The following is an 18,895-nucleotide window of genomic DNA, read 5'->3' as shown; positions in this document are numbered from 1 at the left end:
TTAGAACAGCTGGGAGAAAAAGTGGAGTTGTTAAGGCATGTCTGTATGGCTTCTAATCCCAACGTGTGTTCAATTGATGTGTACAAAGAGCACACATCAAAGGACACAAGGAAAGTGTCCCCACTGACCCTCAGATCTGAAATTTTGGTCAAGAAGTCCGTAGTGTCCCTAATGTAGGACCTTGCTGTGGTGGCAAACTCCCTGAGTATACGATCTAGGAAGATGGCTGCATGGTTAAAAATGGAATCCCTTCCCGAGACTATTGGTCTGCCTGGGGGGTTCATGAGGTCTTTATGAATTTTCGGTAAAGTGTATAGCACAGGGGTAACTGGATGTGTTGGGGTAAGGTAATCAGATAATTTCTCATCGATGATGTCCACCTCCCTTGCCTGCTCAACTATTGTTTTAAGTAGAGTGTTATAACGTGAGGTTGGATTGTAAGGCAGTTTTTCATATACATTGGTGTCTGCTAGTTGATGTTTAATCTCTTTCTACGTATTGGCTGGTGTCCATCACTACTAGGGCTCCCCCTTTATCGGCGGGTTTAATTGTGATTTGTTTGTTCCGTGTAAGGTCATCTAGGACCTGTCTTTCTATCCTGGAAAGATTGTTATGTGTGTGTCCCATGTTATTTAATTTCCTTAATGACTCTATCTCTGTAGAGACTATTTTGATGTATGCCTCAATGCAGTTGTCTGTTGGGGGCGGAGAAAAAGTGCTACGGGATCGTAAGCCTAGGTCTTTAGCAGTGAGTTCGGTGGAATGTGTGGTAGGGGAGGATGTAACTGGAGATTGTGAGAAAAAGCCCTTCAATCTAAGCTGTCGGTAGAATGCTTGTAACTCTTGCTCAACAATGAACCAATCAGTAGTGTGTGTAGGACAAAATGAAAGTCCTTAGATTGAAGGGCTTAGATTGAAGGGCTTTTTCTCACAATCTCCAGTTACATCCTCCCCTACCACACATTCCACCGAACTCACTGCTAAAGACCTAGGCTTACGATCCCGTAGCACTTTTTCTCCGCCCCCAACAGACAACTGCATTGAGGCATACATCAAAATAGTCTCTACAGAGATAGAGTCATTAAGGAAATTAAATAACATGGGACACACACATAACAATCTTTCCAGGATAGAAAGACAGGTCCTAGATGACCTTACACGGAACAAACAAATCACAATTAAACCCGCCGATAAAGGGGGAGCCCTAGTAGTGATGGACACCAGCCAATACGTAGAAGAGATTAAACATCAACTAGCAGACACCAATGTATATGAAAAACTGCCTTACAATCCAACCTCACGTTATAACACTCTACTTAAAACATTAGTTGAGCAGGCAAGGGAAGTGGACATCATCGATGAGAAATTATCTGATTACCTTACCCCAACACATCCAGTTACCCCTGTGCTATACACTTTACCGAAAATTCATAAAGACCTTATGAACCCCCCAGGCAGACCAATAGTCTCGGGAAGGGAATCCATTTTTAACCATGCAGCCATCTTCCTAGATCGTATACTCAGAGAGTTTGCCACCACAGCAAGGTCCTACATTAGGGACACTACGGACTTCTTGACCAAAATTTCAGATCTGAGAGTCAGTGGGGACACTTTCCTTGTGTCCTTTGATGTGTGCTCTTTGTACACATCAATTGAACACACGTTGGGATTAGAAGCCATACAGACATGCCTTAACAACTCCACTTTTTCTCCCAGCTGTTCTAAGTTTATCATTGAACTGCTTTCATTCATCTTACAGCACAGCTACTTCGAGTTTAGGGGTGAATTTTACAGACAAAAGAGGGGAACAGCCATGGGTTCCAATATGGCGCCCACTTACGCCAATATCTACATGACGATTTTTGAGGAAACCAACATATATACATCCGCACACATGACGAAGGTACGCAGTTGGCTCCGTTACATTGATGATGTGTTTTTACTCTGGGACGGCACACTGACAGAATTACTTCTTTTCCAGGATACACTCAACAGTACACATCCAGAACTCAGATTTACTGTCACACACTCCACGGAACGAATCCAATTTTTGGACACCCTCATATACAAAATTGGCGATAGACTGGGCTCGGATCTCTACACTAAACAGACGGACAGGAACAATTTACTTACCTTTGACAGCAATCACCCGAGGAATATGGTTAAATCCCTGCCCTGGAGCCAGCTTCTACGGGTAAAAAGAATTGTTAGTGACCCGGAGGTAGTGGATGACAGACTGGACAGAATGTGTGACAAATTTTACAGAGGGGATATCCGCCCTCTGTAATCAACCAACACAGATCACATATTGCTGACATACCCCGTACAGAAACATTCAGAGCCCGTAATAGGGAGCCTAACAAACGGATACCTTTTGTGTCTACCTACGGCTTCCACAGCAATAGGATAGGTAGAGTGCTGAAAAGACATTGGGGTGTTCTCCAGAAAGGATGCCCTCGCATTAATGAGTTCATACAACCACCTCTTCTTTCCTATAAAAGAAACAGAAATTTCAGAGACATACTTGTCAAAACAGAGGTTCCCGTGACACCCACTAACACACAAACGTATCTAGCCCCCCCTAGAATGGGTAATTTCCCCTGTTTGGGGTGTGCGGCTTGTAACAATTTGATCAAGGGTGACCATTTTACCCACCCACACACAGGCAAAGTCATACCCATCAAACATAGATACACATGCAATTCTGATTATGTCATATATCTTATCACATGCCCATGTGGACTTGCATACGTGGGGGAGACAACCATGAGTGCTAAAACACGTATCAGCAAGCATAAAAGTACGATCCGAACAAACATGACTGATCTCCCCATTCCTAAACATTTTAAAGAGGCAAATCACAGCATCAGCCAGTTGCGATATAGGATCATCGATCATGTTCCCCCCCTCAGGAGAGGTGGAGACAGACAAAGACTCCTGAGACTAAGAGAGACAAAATGGATTTTTGATTTGGACACTTTACACCCGAAAGGCCTGAATATGGAGATCAGATGGAACCTTTGAATATCTGACCATGGCCCTACTGGACAGCCACTTGTCAGTTGTGTATAATTCCAGATACACAAGTTACAGCAGTGAACATTATTTTATTCGTCATACCATTCATTATGCTTTTCCGGTACCTTTATATATGCAAATACCATTCATGCTATCGTATACGGCTTTAATGTTTGCTTTTTCCTTTTCCCTTCTCCCCCCCCCCCCCCCCTCCCTCTCACCCAGTACAGCTCTCCTCCTCTTTTTTCTCTTTTCCGTTCTCCCCACTTCCCCCTTCCCACTTTTCCTTCGTCCCTTTCTTTTCCCCTCCTCTTCCCCCCCCCCCCCCCCCCCCTCCTCTTTCTCTAGCTCCCTACCCCTTTTCCCCCCCCCCCCCCCCCCCCCCCCCCCCCCCCCCCCCCCCCCCCCCCCCCCCCCCCCCCCCCCCCCCCCCCCCCCCCCCCCCCCCCCCCCCCCCCCCCCCCCCCCCCCCCCCCCCCCCCCCCCCCCCCCCCCCCCCCCTTCCCCTTCTTTCCTTCTTCCCTCTTTACTTCATATTGAACATGCCTCTCTATCCATCAGCTCTTAGACCTGACCATTGTACAAGTATACGATATTTGCTCAGTTCTTGGATTTACAGCATTGTACATCTGTGACCTTCGGTTACAACTTCTCTGTATAGTTTGATTTTTTTTTTATATATGCATCCAATGCACGGGTGTTTGTTGATTGTTTTCTGTTCTAAAGTATACTATATGGGTGGGGATTCGCACAGCGGTTCTTAGTGATAGTGTGACTTTACCATGATCTTCTGATCTCCTGAATTGTGTACTAATTCCATTGTCCCTCTCCCCTTTTTTTCAGGCGTTGAGACTGGTCTTGTATCTTGCCGGACATGAGAGAGACTTCGGTTGTTGTACCACATACATGGGATATCCGGAGTTGATGGCTGTGACTCCCTCTTTTTTTCTTTTTCCTCTCTATGCATTTATTGCTATCTGCTTTTTCTAAATAAACTATTGAGCATTATAATTCGAGTCCATTATGTAATTACCGTAGTATCCTCGCAGTGAGCTATGGTGACCTAGTACCTGAGTGTGTGTGACCATCATCATCCCCTTACCCCACACACCTACACAATCCTGGGTTGAGACCTGCCATTATGCTGGGGGGACCTTTGGTCCTTATTTGGGGTCATACGCGTGGCTCTGTGTGTTAACCACACAGACCGCCGTGTACCCACATAGGCCCTGGTACCCCACAGCTGCTACACACTGACTTCTATCGTAGGGTGTGGAGACATTGAGCCTAAGAGTCCATTCCAAGCTAGTGCTTACTCTCACAGTTTTTATACTTTGTGGCACTGTGCATGGACTCAATATGTAACCACGGCCCTCATCATGTTCTCCCACCACTTATCCATTCAGTGTGGACTTAGGTCTCCAGAGCCCATGGGATAACTACGTTGTTTCAAGTCCCCATTAACCACCATCCATATCGGCCATCACTGGCCCTACCCGGTGTGGTCACACCCTATTGATGTAGATCCAAAGCGCTATTATATTTGGCGCAGACCTGCGATGTCAGGTCACTTTTTCCCGCGGTCACCTAACCACTGCCTAGTCTACTATGTTGCCACCTACGGCGTTGTTTAGTATCACCTATGTGATCCCTTATATTGCCCCACCGCGCTGACATCTACAGTGCAGACCTGCAATGTCGGGTCAGGATCCCTGGTTTTACTTGGACATCTGCCCATTGTCCCCCTTGTTTTGAACCTCTTAATATTGGGCCATCTCCTGTGGTTCAGGGTTCGGACTCTTTTGCATTTTCTCATTACATGCTCTTCTACTTATTTCCCACCTATTTGGAGTTTTCCAGCCTGACACACGGTGCCCCCGCTGCCTCCGACATCATCACCGGGCTGCTTTGACAGCCTGGTGTTTATGTTTCTTAGCACCATGACAACCGGGACCTCCCCCTCCCACTGCAATTGGTTCACGTCACTCTGCCGGTCACGTGACCATGCACGCGCGCGGCGGCACGGACCAGCTGATCTTGGCGTCCGGAAGCTGTCAGCGCTTCTCCGTGCTCAGTCTCCTGTCATGTCGGCTTCATCCAAGACCAGGTAATGTTTGGATTATGCGCATACATGCAATGCACTTATTTTTAGTCTGCTAAAGTCGCAATCTCTACCACACATGATCACACTTCTATCTGGACATTTTTCAAGTGTTGATCATCTCTATTGTGATGTTTATCTATGATCTATATGAGCTGTGCCATCCCTGGTTTTTCTGCTTACCCTCTTGTTTTGCCTTCACTCCCTCTTCCCCCCTCCCTCTCGTGTACCTCCCCGTGGGCTGTTCCTTTTATGCTTTGCACATATATATATCTCCTGTATATACACCATGTTTATGCTTGACAAAGGCCTGATAGGCCGAAACGTTGCACTTCTGTACCCTGATGTGTGAATAAACACACTTTATTTTGCATCGGATGCTGTGGGATCCCTCCGTTTTTTCTACAGCTTAGTGCTCACACCAAGGATTGTGAGCCGTCCTGCGTGCATCCATCCTCTACACTTTGATCAACTTTTTTGGAGTATCTCCAAGGTGCTGTTGGGGCTTTTTTTATTTTTTTATTCTTACAGTAAACTAGTCATACATTCATGTCAATAATAAAACAGTACACAGTAAGCACCCAGGCTCCCCCTAGTGGTGGCTGCAAGCAGCCTGACAATTATTGTTTACGTCAATGTATAGGATTTGGAGTTCCATATAAAAAAAAAAGTTTTAAAGGCTATATATAGAATTTTGTGCCAATTTAGAATCCCTTCAAACTCAGAGATGCTTAGAAACCTCTTGCACCACAAATGATAGAAGTGTGATACCTGCTCCACGATACCCTCCGCAAATATACAGCTTCCCATCCACGGCACCAGCACTACTTGAGTTGCTTCTTAGAGCGAGGAGTGGGTAAGGCATAGCTGGACCTTCTCTCCAGAAATCTCCATCCACATTATATATCTCCACAGCATCAAGGCATTTTCTGACTTGTCCTTTGTCTGGACCAATGCAACCAATGCCACCTGCAAGAGACACAATGTATTACCTAAGATAATGGAGGACGTTCCTTATTTCCCATAGCAAATATTCAGATTGTTCTTGAAGCACATGATAAAGAATCACATGACTTATGCTGAAAAAAAAGCAGGGGATACAACACCAGGGATAAAACCTATATTAACTTACACTAAAATGAGAAAATGACATAAAAACTGTGATAAAAAAAGCAAAAGAGCAGGTAAAAATGGTGGCAGTTTTAACACATACAACCACAAGCAATACAGAATATATTAAAAATAACATATTGGACCTTGCAGGCCCAGCTTGAATGGATAAATTCTCTAATCCAACATATTCACTTATATAATTAAATTTATCAACTAATTGCTTTTCAGTCTGACACAGTGCTCTCTACTGCCACCTCTGTCCCAGACAGGAACTGTCCAGAGCAGGAGAGGTTTTGTATGGGAATTTGCTACTGCTCTGGGCAGTTCCTGTCTTGGACAAAGGTGGCAGCAGAAAGCACTGTGTCAGACTGAAAATAAAACAACATTTTCTGCAGGACATACAGCAGCTGATAACTATGGGAAGATTTAAAATAGAAGCAAATTACAAATCTATATAACTTTCTAAAACCAGATGATTTGAAAAAAAGATTTTCACTGGATAACCCCTTTAAAAAGGCTGTGGTGCTCCAATACCTGTTTAAACAGTTGATCAGCCAGGACCCCTCAGATCTAATATTAAGCGTCTGTCCTAAGTATATGCCATCAGTTTTATAAGGCTGGATACCCCCCTTAAATTAGACAATCATATTCTGCAAACTAGTAAAGAAATGTTACTGAGCTTTGAGGCTACTTTGAGGCACTCGAATTGTTATTCGCAGGATGCACTAAAAATAATACCATTGTCCACATAATGAGAGGGCCATTCAGAGGCTTCTGGATGGGCCCCAGAATCGGAGGCAGTAAGCATCTTGATGGAATGCTCACAATAAAGACGTCTCACAATCCAAGTCCTCAACCCGGGCCCCTTTACTTTATTTACTTGCTGTTGAACAAAACGCAGTGAGTTTTCTAAAGGCCACAGAAAAACAGAAGCAAAAAAAAGAAAAAAATCTGCAAATTCTCATGACATTTTTTTTAAATCTACATAAGACCCCCATTGTCTCCAGTGCTGTAATCCATGTTGCCGCTCAATAAAAAAAAGTGAAAGACGTCTATTGATGAAGAAATCCTATTACTTGAAGCCGCACGGATCAAAGCCTCCTTGTTCTCAGCTCATATCCTTCTTCTAGTCTGTGCAAACAGCCGAGATTTTATTTCTTTATTTTTGTAAAACAAACTTCTGGTCCTCAAATAGACTCAATTAAAAGACAATTGTCTTAATTATGCAAAAATCAACTTCATGTTCTTGTTCAGGGTGTTTTTTTTTAGAATCCTTCTGGGAAACGGAATTGATCTTTGCTTAGCGGAGTGCGCTCCAAGTTTTTCTGGTAAAGTGAGCCGGATGGGTTTTTATAAATAGAAAATGAGAAGCAAAATTTGATTAAAACAGTGTGACATACTGTAGAGTCGTAAGAGTTGTCAGAGAGGTCAATGGCCCCATAAAGCGGGAGGGGTAAGCAGTAGGGCTTGTTGGATATGAAAGGAAGATGATTGTCAGTAAGTGTCTATGAGAACGGTACATTTCAAAGTCAGATGGAGCGATGATTGTACATTTCCCCTTCGCTTATGCAGAATGATAGCCTCCATTCTGTGGCTTTTAAGTTGTGACACTACAACTCCCAGCTTGCCTTAGTCACTGGTTGGGATTTGTAGTCCATTAGCAGCTGGAGAGCCACATGGTGGAGCCCACGGGTCTATCCATAGGATAAATTGTTCATGTTGTGTTGGAGCCTTCTAATCCATATACAAGGGGTAGTTAAAGGAGTTGTCCAGCAAAAAAAAAATTTTCTTTCAAATCAACTGGTGTCAGAAAGTTTTTTTTTTGTTGTTTTTTTTTATGAAAATTTTCTTTTTATTATATAACACAAACCCCAAACCATATACAAAAACCCCATCACAAACCAAATACTTCTAAATTACCCTCCCAACCCACATTATTAAAACTAGATAACAGCACTATCCACTTTCCCCAAACAGAGATAAAGTATATTGAAAAGTACTAACACACGACCACTTTTCCCTAATTTTTAACATATTACTCACTCTCTCTGTGTGGTTAAACCTGCAAGGCACCTGACATTGTGATTACCCTAACGTTCCTTCTCCTCCACTCTATCTGTTCTTACCAATAAGTTACTCCACGCACACCCCCGGGTCCCAGCATGTCCGCACGCCCGACGCGCTGGGGGCGGGGGAGGCCCGGCCAGGCGGAGCCAGCACCGCCCCACCCCCCAACACAAACCCTACAAATACATGAATGCCATCAATACTCAAAAAAATAAAAATAAATAAATAAACTTGAACACACTTCCACCAGCATCTTTAGGCTCCACTCCCTGCCAGCCCAGCCCTTTTCAAGGGCCACACTAGCCTAGGACGGAACTATTCACAATCATTCCTGTTATCTACCGACCCGAGTCACCAGTTCCGCTGAACAACAGTCCTGTCTAAACCAAAGGCTCCTACAGCCCATATATAATGGACTACAGTCCCCTCTAGATAGACAGGTAACCAAAATCCAATCCATACTTGAATTTCTTTACAAAATACTATTCAACCTTATGGCAACCGCATGGCATCATATCTGGAGCCTCAACTCTCTCACAGCCTGACTTCACGGCACCATCAATTTCCAGATTTCCATTGGCGGGTAGGATCGACCAACCCCGCCCCGCCCCCACCCCCCAACCCCCACCCAGCAGGCGAGCGGACACACCACGACCCCACACACGTCTCCAATCACCACTACGATTTTAACGTGTATATTTTAGTATGTGTAACGTAAAAAAAAAAAAACTTCTCCCTTCACCTGTTTGGGAAATTAGCTTCCATCTAGAATTTTCGCCCCCTGCCCCCCCAAAAAATCTATTCTAACCAAAGGAAGAGCGAAAGAGAGAAGGGAAAAAAAAAAAAAAAAAAAGAACCCACATTTCCCTATTATTTCCCCTATAAATCATCAAAATCCAGCCATAATGTTTCTCATATATGCGCACACAATTCGCCCATTCTTTCCAATTCGGTGGAACACTAACTATCCAATTCCTTACTATCACTAGTCTTGCATAGAACAACAATCTAAGGGCCTGTTTAGCTATTCTTCTGGTAGCATTTATTTTTGATGAGTCCCCCAATATGGTCAGTGCCGGATTCTTCTCTATCACAACCCCTAGTAGCCGTGTAATCTTATCAATAATTATCTCCCAAAACTCCTGTAACTTATTGCAACTCCAAAGCATGTGAATGAAACACCCCTCCTCCAATTCACATCTCGGGCATAAATTATTCTCTCTTCTCTTAATTTTCCACATAAAGCTTGGGGTATAATATATTCTTTGTACTATATTAAATTGTATCATCTGGTGGTTCCCTGATATAGATACTCTCTTTATATTACCGTAAACATTTGACCATTCAATTATCCCTTCTATCTCTTTCACCCATCCCTTTTGACTCTTAAATATTACATTCCCTACCGACTGTAAGTACTTATACAGGAACGCTGTACTGGACTTTCTAATCTCTTCATTTCTCAGTTTAATTAATAGGGGGTCTGCTGACTCTACCAGCTTTCTTATCTTTAAGGTGGCCATAATCATATTTCTGACTCTAGCATACTCAAACCAATCTGTTTCCGCTAGATTGTACTCCGTCCTCAGCAAGGCCCACTCTTTTACTTTCCCTTCTACTAAAACATCCTTAATGGTTCTTACCCCTTTCTTATTTAGCATTTCTAGAACACCCATTCCGATGCCACCCACCAGTATTTTGTTTTTCCATAAGGGGGTCCAGTCCAGAAAACCTTCAATCCTTAATAGCTTTCTTAATTTTTTCCACACTTTTACTAAATTACCAATCATAGGCCAACTACACCAGCTACCCGTCTCAAGGCACCCTGACTCGAGTTTCTCAAAAATGTCCCACTGCAAATCATCCTGGTCCTGCCCCACCAGCATAAAAAATTTACGTTGTTTCCACTTAGATAACCAATATAACTGTGATGCTACAAAATAAAGTTCCATATTTGGGACACCCAGACCTCCTCTATCCCGCGACACCATCAATGTATCCAACTTCAATCGCACTCTCTTCCTGCCCCATATTACAGCATTCCATAGTATAGTTATTTTTTTAAAGTACTTCTTTTCTATCCAGCAAGGTGCTGCTCCAAACACATATAACAATTTGGGGGCACACACATGATTTTATTAACGTAATACGGTCTGTTCTAGATAGGGGAAGTCTCAGCCATGTGTCAGCCTTCTTTTCTAGGGACTCTAATATTGGTTTAACATTAAGTTCATTAAAATCTTTGACATTCTGCGATATTTTAATTCCCAGATAACTAAAACACTCCCCATCTTTTAGTATTTTTAAAGGAGGAAAGTCAAAGTTCTGCCGATTTCCCAACGGCATAAGCGTTGACTTCCCCCAATTTATTTTGAGGCCGGAATATCCACCGACCTCCTGAATGAGCTCCATTATCCTCGGTACTGCCACTACTGGATCTTTTACATACATCAGGAGATCATCAGCATAAAGGGAAATTCTATCCCCCTCGCCCCCCGCCCCAAAACCCTCGAAGCCTTCCACCCCTCTAATTAAGTTGGCCAGCGGTTCTATGCTAAGGGCGAAGAGCAAGGGGGAGAGAGGACACCCCTGCCTCGTTCCATGGGATAGCTGAAAAGTCTCCGATCTGTCCCCATTAATAGAAATGACAGCCCCTGCACTTTTATACAAAAGTTTAACCATGCTGATGAAATTGCTTCCTAATCCAAATTCCACCATTACCCTCCACAGGTAGTCCCATTCCACCCTATCAAACGCCTTAGAGGCATCCAGGCAGGGCCGTCTTAACAGCATTATGGGCCCCTGGGCAGAGGTGCGAATTGGGCCCCCCCCCCCAATCGCCGCCATCAAATCCCCCACATCTTTGCATATAGTGCGCCCCATAGTAGCCAATTCCCCCATATAGTGCCCCCCATAGTAGCCAGTGCCCCCCATAGTAGCCAGTGCCCCCTATAGTAGCCAGTACCCCGAAAGTAGCCAGTGCCCCCCATAGTAGCCAGTACCCCTATAGTACCCAGTGCCCCTATAGTAGCCAGTGCCCCCCATAGTAGCCAGTACCCCTATAGTAGCCAGTGCCCCCCATAGTAGCCAGTGCCCCCCATAGTAGCCAGTGCCCCCCATAGTAGCCAGTGCCCCCATAGTAGCCAGTACCCCTATAGTAGCCAGTGCCCCCCATAGTAGCCAGCACCCCTATAGTAGCCAGCACCCCTATAGTAGCCAGCACCCCTATAGTAGCCAGTGCCCCCATAGTAGCCAGTGCCCCCATAGTAGCCAGTGCCCCCCATAGTAGCCAGTACCCCAATAGTAGCCAGTGCTCCCCATAGTAGCCAGTGCTCCCCATAGTAGCCAGTACCCCTATAGTAGCCAGTGCCCCCCATAGTAGCCAGTGCCCCATAGTAGCCAGTGCTCCCCATAGTAGCCAGTGCCCCCCATAGTAGCCAGTGCCCCCCATAGTAGCCAGTGCCCCCATAGTAGCCAGTGCCCCCCATAGTAGCCAGTGCTCCCCATAGTAGCCAGTGCCCCCCATAGTAGCCAGTGCCCCCATAGTAGCCAGTGACCCCCAAAACAACAAACGAGTTACTCACCTGTCTGCCGGCCCCAGCAGCTGATGTCTCCCGTCAGTGCGCACTCCCGTCATCCTCCGGTACAGGCAGCGGGGTACAGAGAGACTGCCTGTGCCGGAAGTGTCCGGCTGCACGACACATCCAGGACACAGGCAGCGTCTATGTACCCCGCTGCCTGTGCCGGAGGATGATGGGAGTGCGCACTGACGGGAGAGGAGCTGCTGGGGCCGGCGGACGGGTGAGTTCCTGGACTGCCGGCCCCTTCTATCGCCACTTAGCTGAGCCGATCAGAAGCACAGGAAAGTGCTGCTCATTGCACTTTCCTGGGCTTCTGATCGGCTCAGCTGAGAAGCGATAGAAGGGGCGGGCGGAGGGGGTCGCTCAGGGCCGCTCACTATGCATATGCTTAGTGAGCGGCAATACAGGGGGTGGGCGGGACGGCTTCCTTGCGGTGCTCAGCACTGCTTGGAAGCCGTCTTCGCTTTATAGGACGCACTTAGTTTTATAAGTGCGTCTTATAAAGCAAAAAATACAGGTGTGTCCCAGAGGGCAGGGGCCCCCTAGGACGCAAGGGCCCACGGGCAGCCGCCTACCCTGCCCAATGGGTAAGACGGCCCTGCATCCAGGGATAGGATGGAATGGGACCCCTTACCCTCTTGTAACTGGATATTTTCAAAAAGTCTCCTCAGATTCTCTCTTGGCGTACGCCCTGGTATAAATCCATTTTGATCATCATGCACTATGGAACCAATTACCCCTACCAATCTGTTCGCAAGCACTCTAGCAAACAGTTTTGCATCGACATTTATCAGAGAAATGGGTCTATAAGACTCCAATTCTAGCGGGTCTTTTCCTGGCTTTGCAGTTACAATAATTTCTGCCTCTCCCAACGATGCCGGTAGAGCTCCCACCTCTACCGCATACTGAAGAACCTTATGGAAAGCAAGAACCAAAATATCTCTATGTTCTTTATAGACCTCTGCCGGAATACCATCTCTGCCAGGGGTAGTATTGTTTTTCATCATGTCTAAGGCTTTGTTCAACTCCGCTACTGTTATTGGTGCCTCCAAGGCCTCTCTACTAGCTTGCTCCACTCTAGGAAGCTCTGCTCTTCTCAGCAAATCCTCTAACCCCGACGCACTCCCACTGGACTCAGATGTATATACTTTCTCATAAAAGTGCTTAAATTGATCTATAATTTCTGAGCTCTTATTACAGATACCGCCACATGGCTTTTTCATAGCCACAATTCCTTTACTTTCCCTCTGATTCTTAACAATAGCCATTAAACGCCTATTTGGTGTACCAGATCCTGAATATGCTTTTATCCTCCTAAACTCTAATTGACTACGTGCTTTCCCCATTAAATACCCATCCAACTCACATTGCTCTGGTGTCAGAAAGTTATATAGATTTGTACTTTATTTCTATTTAAAAATCTCAAGTCTTCCTATACTTATCGGCTGCTGTATGTCATGCAGGAAATGTTTTATTTTCAGTCTGACACAGTGCTCTCTGCTGACATCTCTGGCCGAGACAGGAACTGTCCAGAGCAGGAGAGGTTTTCTATTGGGATTCCCATAGGAAACCTCTCTTTCTCTGGAGAGTTCCTGTCTAGGACAGAGATGTCAGCAGAGAGCACTGTGTCAGACTGAAAATAAAACATTTCCTGCAGGACATACAGCAGCTGATGAGTATGGGAAGACTTAAGATTTTTTTAATAGAAGTAAATTACAAATCTTTATGACTTTCTGACACCAGTTGATTTGAAAGAAAAAGATTTTCACTGGACAACCCCTTTAATGTTTTCTGAATCTTTCAGCTATATATCATGCATAGAACTGATATACTTCCAAAAATAGCTATTAGCACATGGAACACGCATTGGGGAGAGTACTTAGTTACTTTCTACTACTATCTATGTAGGAATGTGGTCAGATTCTATGGCAGTACACCATGGGTTACATTGGAGTGATTCATATGTCAAACTAATTGGGAAAGATTGGGACCATGCAAGGAGGCTACTATAAGATCTCTAGATATGTACTATTGTCACCATTCATTAAAGGAGAAGTCTGGTGAAAATTTTTATTAAAGTATTGTATTGCCCCCCAAAAGTTATACAAATCATCAATATACACTTATTACAGGAAATGCTTATAAAGTGCTTTTTTCCCTGCACCTACTACTGCATCAAGGCTTCCCTTCCTGGATAACATGGTGATGTCACCTCCTGGATAAAATGGTGATGTCACGACCCGACTCCCAGAGCTGTGCGGGCTGTGGCTGCTGGAGAGGATGATGGCAGAGGGATGATCAGTGTCCCTCCAGTGCCCTGTGTCCCTCAGTGTCCCCCTGCCATCATCCTCTCCAGCAGCCACAGCCCGCACAGCTCTGGGAGTCTGGTCCTGACATCACCATGTTATCCAGGAAGTGAAGCCTTGATGCAGTAGTAAGTGCAGGGATAAAATAACTTTATGTGCATTTCCGGTAATAAGTGTGAATTGGTGATTTGTATAACTTTTAGGGGGGTAATACAATACTTAAATAAAAATTTTCTCTGGACTTCTCCTTTAAGATATGATAGGAGCAGCTCATAGGGAATGATGGATAATATTTTATGTTTTTGTCTATTTAAGCATGTATTTAGAGTACCATATTCTAACAGTAAGTTATACTTAGTTGTCTTGTTGGTGCTTTTCTTATAATATTGGGTTGAATCGTACACTCTGGATTATAATGTGGTTGTAACTTTTTAATTGTAATAATAAGAAAATTATATTTTTATAGTAAAGCTATGCTCATGTGATTCTTTTGGGAAATCATATATTTATGATTTTCCCATTGGGTGATTGTGGGAATATGTTCACAGCATACTTATAGCTTAGATATGCGGATTGGTACTTTATAGGTTATGATTTTTATCTGTCCGATGGAACAATTGTGTCTAATAATGTATAGAGCTGCAGACATAGGCAGATAAATAAAGAAAAATATCTGTCTTTTATCCAAAGGATATTTGCAAAGTTTTAAAATCATGTTTTCCTTCTAAGCCAGACGTGTCAAACTCTGGCCCTCCAGCTGTTTTAAAACTACAACTCCCATAATGCCTGGACAGCCAAAGCTAAAGCTTTGGCTGTCCAGGCATGATGGGACATGTAGTTTTGCAACAGCTGGAGGACCTGAGTTTGACATCCCTGTTCTAAGTTCAAAAGTCAAAGAGGCAATGCTGAGTTGCAGCATGCACACCTTCCCTACCCCTTCTTGTTCTGAATATTATTCATGTGCAGGTTCTGGTTTTCAGTGCTGAGCCCTGTACATCAATCGTGCAGTTCAGGGAGAGATAGAGGAAGGAGGCATGCTGCAGCTTATCTATGCCTCTACGATTCCTGACTTCACTTTATAACTTGGAAGCCATCAGCTAACAGACAGGTAAAATTTATTTTATTTTCTCCTTATCTGCTATCTGCCCATGCCTGTAGATCTTTCAGATCAGTGTCCACCATTGATCACCATTTTGTATTAACCTAAACAATTTTAAATGTCTGCTGAATAATTCCTTAATATATATTTATGGCAGTTATTACTCAGTTTTTCTAAAACAGAACTCTACATTCACTGCACAGGAATAGATTTAAAGGTGAAGTCGCATGAAAGTAAAAAAAAAAAGCAGAATTGACAGGAGTGCTTGAACATAATAAACAAAGTATACTTACCTATCCTCATGCCCTGTAGAGCTGCTCCTGAGTCCCATTGACAGCTGCCACCTGCCTGTGGCTCTTCCAGCTGTAACATCACATATCTGACTGAAAGATTGCCTGCTCATCCAATCAGTGACTGGAACATTGCAGCTGGAAGAGCCGAGTATGTGACTTACCCAGTTTCCAGCCCAAAATGACAGCCGGTGGCCATCAGGGAAAGCAGGAGTGGAACTACGGAGGCATGGGAAGTATACATTGTTTATTATGTTCCTGCACCCCCCTTCCATTCTGCCTTTTTTTTTTACTTACACGGGGCTCCTTTAAAAAACTACATTCTGCCATCTTGTAGCCCCCCTTAGGTGGAGCCTAAAAGCTTACTGCATACATATTTATTTTCTTATAGTCGTTAATTGCGATCACAATTACGATAATTTATATACTTTAGTCTAGGAGCATTCGCAATCCTGAACAACCGATGTGTACACATCTTGCGATTAGCGAACAATTAAAGGGGTAGTGCGGCGGTAAAAAATTATTCACAGAATAACACACATTACAAAGTTATACAACTTTGTAATGTATGTTATGTCTGTGAATGGCCCCCTTCCCCGTGTCCCACCACCCCCACCCGTGTACCCGGAAGTGTAGTGCATTATACATACCTGATCCGTGCCGACACGCGTCCGCCATCTTGTGCCAAACGTCATCTTCGGCCGGCCGGCCCGAACACCTTCGATCTTCCCGAGTGCCGGCCGCGCCATCAGCTGCTCAGCCGCGATTGAGCATAACTGAGCATAATTGAGCGACTGAGCATAACTGTGCTCGGCCAATCGCGGCTCAGCGGCTGATGACGCGGCCGCGTCATCAGCCGCTGAGCCGCGATTGGCCGAGCACAGTTATGATGCTGGTGATGGTTCTCCCTCTCGCTCCGGCAGAGGCAGGAGCCTGGGGGGCGAGGGGGTTACCCGAGTGTGTGGGGGCGGGTTCTCTCTCCTGCGGTCCCCTGCACGATGGAGGAGACCGGCTGGGATACGAAGGTGTAAGGTAGTTAATAGAGAGGTAATGAATTGATGGCGTCCATGGACACGCGCCTCCGGAATGAGAAATGTTATGTTAACCTTTTTTGAATTGTTAGGGGGTGAAATGCCTAAGAAGATATTTGGTTTAAGATGTGGAAAAATAGCGGCGGTATCCAGGAAAAAAAAAACAAAAAAAAACAATGATTTTATAGTCAGCTCAAAAGATGCGATCAACAACATACGAATAAATTTTTGTTTTCGTTTGATTGTTGCCTGCATACACACGAAAAGATTATTGCTTTAATTTGAACAAATTAGTGTAATAGGACCCTTACTTTATCTTGTGAATTCTTCATCCTTCCCCCCAGCAGGCTGATAAAACAAATCTCCCATATGTATCCCTCTTACTAGTAGAACCTCATGTTAAATTCAGCTCCATTAGGGCTCGCCTGGCAGAACGTCCTTCACTCTGCACTTGACTCGGAGGCTCACTGATGCATGACACAAACAGCGCTGTGTCTATATAGTGTTAATGGTTTCAGAGCAGTAAATGTGACTTAGCAGCTATTTATACACAGATTATGATACAACAGCGAGGAAGGATGTATCGGACGCGGGTGCATAATTAGCGGAGCCATCGCTTAAAGGAAACATTTTTTTGTAAATAATTTACATGTTATTGGCTGCCATGAAGAAGTGGAACTTTTCTTACAGACATAAATCTTCTGCCCAAGGCATCTCAGGATGGGAGGGGTGAGAAGAATACAGCACCTTCATGTGAACTTAAAGGGCTTGTACAGGATTATAAAACAAAACGATTTTGATCAGAAAACTGTGCCACGCCTGTCCTTAGTTTGTGTCTGGTATTTCAGCTCAGCTCCATTAGGCCATGTTCACACATAGTATAACACCGGCCATTCTGTGACCCGGCGGGGTCACAGAATGGCCGGTGTTACTTAATTCATTTCTGGTGAATTCAGATGCAGACGCACCCGATTGTGTGAACTGACATGTCTGTGTGGCCGCTATTCAATGAATAGCGGACACAGAAAACTGACGTGTCAGTTTTTCATGTGGACGAATGAAATCCTGGCCGGAGTGTATACTATGTGTATATGCTCCGGCCAGGATTCCATTCATTCAAATACAACGTATGTTTAGCATAAATCAAGGCCGTTGTTACAAATTGCAACAATGGCCATGATTTATGCTAAACATACGTTGTGTGAAGATGGCCTAACAGTGAAGGAGGCTGAACTGCCATACCTCACACAACCTGTTTTTAGAAGGAAGCAGCCATGTATTTCTACTCATGTGCCCCCACCCATCACAGAAGATCATGGTCACAGTGCAACACACTGCAATACAGATATGCATTGCAATGTATTGCACTAGTGACCAAACCTAGTGGGGCCTTAAAATAACTATTTTTCAATATTTCCAAATATTGGTACAGAATAAGAAAATTGGGTTAGGCATAAACTATTCTATATGCCCAACTAGGTCACATGGAGGCAATAGTAGGGGGGGCTTCCATATGGGCCTCCTCTTCATTAGTCACAGCATTGAAGCAGTGTGAAGAGCGGCCATGCCCCTAGAGAACCTGTGGTGGACTGAGGGTTGCCTGGGCCTCCGGAACTGTTACTAACAAATCCATTTTGCGTTGTATTTCATGTCTTGTTCTGTTTTTCACTTTGCTGAAAACTGAGCATTTAGACCCTGGCTGTGGACTCCCACTGGTCATGGCCCTCGGGCAATGTCTAAATGATTCTTCTGCTCTTGCTCCCCATGCACTTACCCAAGACGTATATTTCACTATTAACCACAGCAACACTGAATCGGTACTTGGAATACTTCATCGGAGCCATTGTTTTCCATTTATCAGTGTTGGGGTCATACTGCAACATGCGATTACTCAGACGATCAGGTTCATCATCAGGGTGATCCATCTGTATATACATAAATAGTATATATGATTATAAACAGTAATTATATAAAGCAATACAATACTGCAAGCATTTGAAGTCTAGAATTCAAAATTCCTTCAATCTGTCATCATTGTTCCCCAACCAGTATTTCTGGTACGTGGCCGTCTAGCAGTTGGCAGACGCAAATGCTATTGTGCAGCAATGACACTGGTAATGTCATAGCATTACTGAAATTTATCACCGCAGTGAGAACCTTAAGACTTGTACTTAGCATCTAGGTCAGGTTATGTAAATACAATACATAAGTAATCCTGTAATTACCCTGAATTACAGCCCATATTATACTTCAAAGATGCATTTACAATTCTTCTATTTGTTCTTGGAA

At 44.3% G+C, this 18,895-nt stretch overlaps 1 protein-coding gene and 1 long non-coding RNA gene across 2 annotated transcripts in view; both read right to left on the bottom strand.

The window, feature by feature from the left end:
* KBTBD12 (kelch repeat and BTB domain containing 12) overlaps window positions 1-18,895 on the bottom strand; it is an 84,160-nt gene that overhangs the window by 51,545 nt on the left and 13,720 nt on the right. The window contains exons 4-5 of the mRNA XM_069966740.1: window positions 18,381-18,531; window positions 5,891-6,088 (exon numbers count right to left, since the gene is read on the bottom strand). Coding sequence (XP_069822841.1) covers window positions 5,891-6,088; window positions 18,381-18,531 — 349 coding nt within the window. The remainder of the gene's footprint in view (window positions 1-5,890; window positions 6,089-18,380; window positions 18,532-18,895) is intronic.
* Window positions 2,133-4,917, bottom strand: LOC138789876 (uncharacterized). Its single transcript, XR_011362803.1, has 3 exons — window positions 4,861-4,917; window positions 2,372-2,492; window positions 2,133-2,188 (listed from the first exon to the last, which is right to left on the bottom strand). It is a non-coding gene; the product is annotated as an uncharacterized lncRNA (long non-coding RNA).

The sequence above is a fragment of the Dendropsophus ebraccatus genome, chromosome 4, assembly GCF_027789765.1.
Source record: "Dendropsophus ebraccatus isolate aDenEbr1 chromosome 4, aDenEbr1.pat, whole genome shotgun sequence".
Classification (NCBI taxonomy): Eukaryota; Metazoa; Chordata; class Amphibia; order Anura; family Hylidae; genus Dendropsophus; species Dendropsophus ebraccatus.
This window is presented reverse-complemented; position numbering and strand designations above follow the sequence as displayed.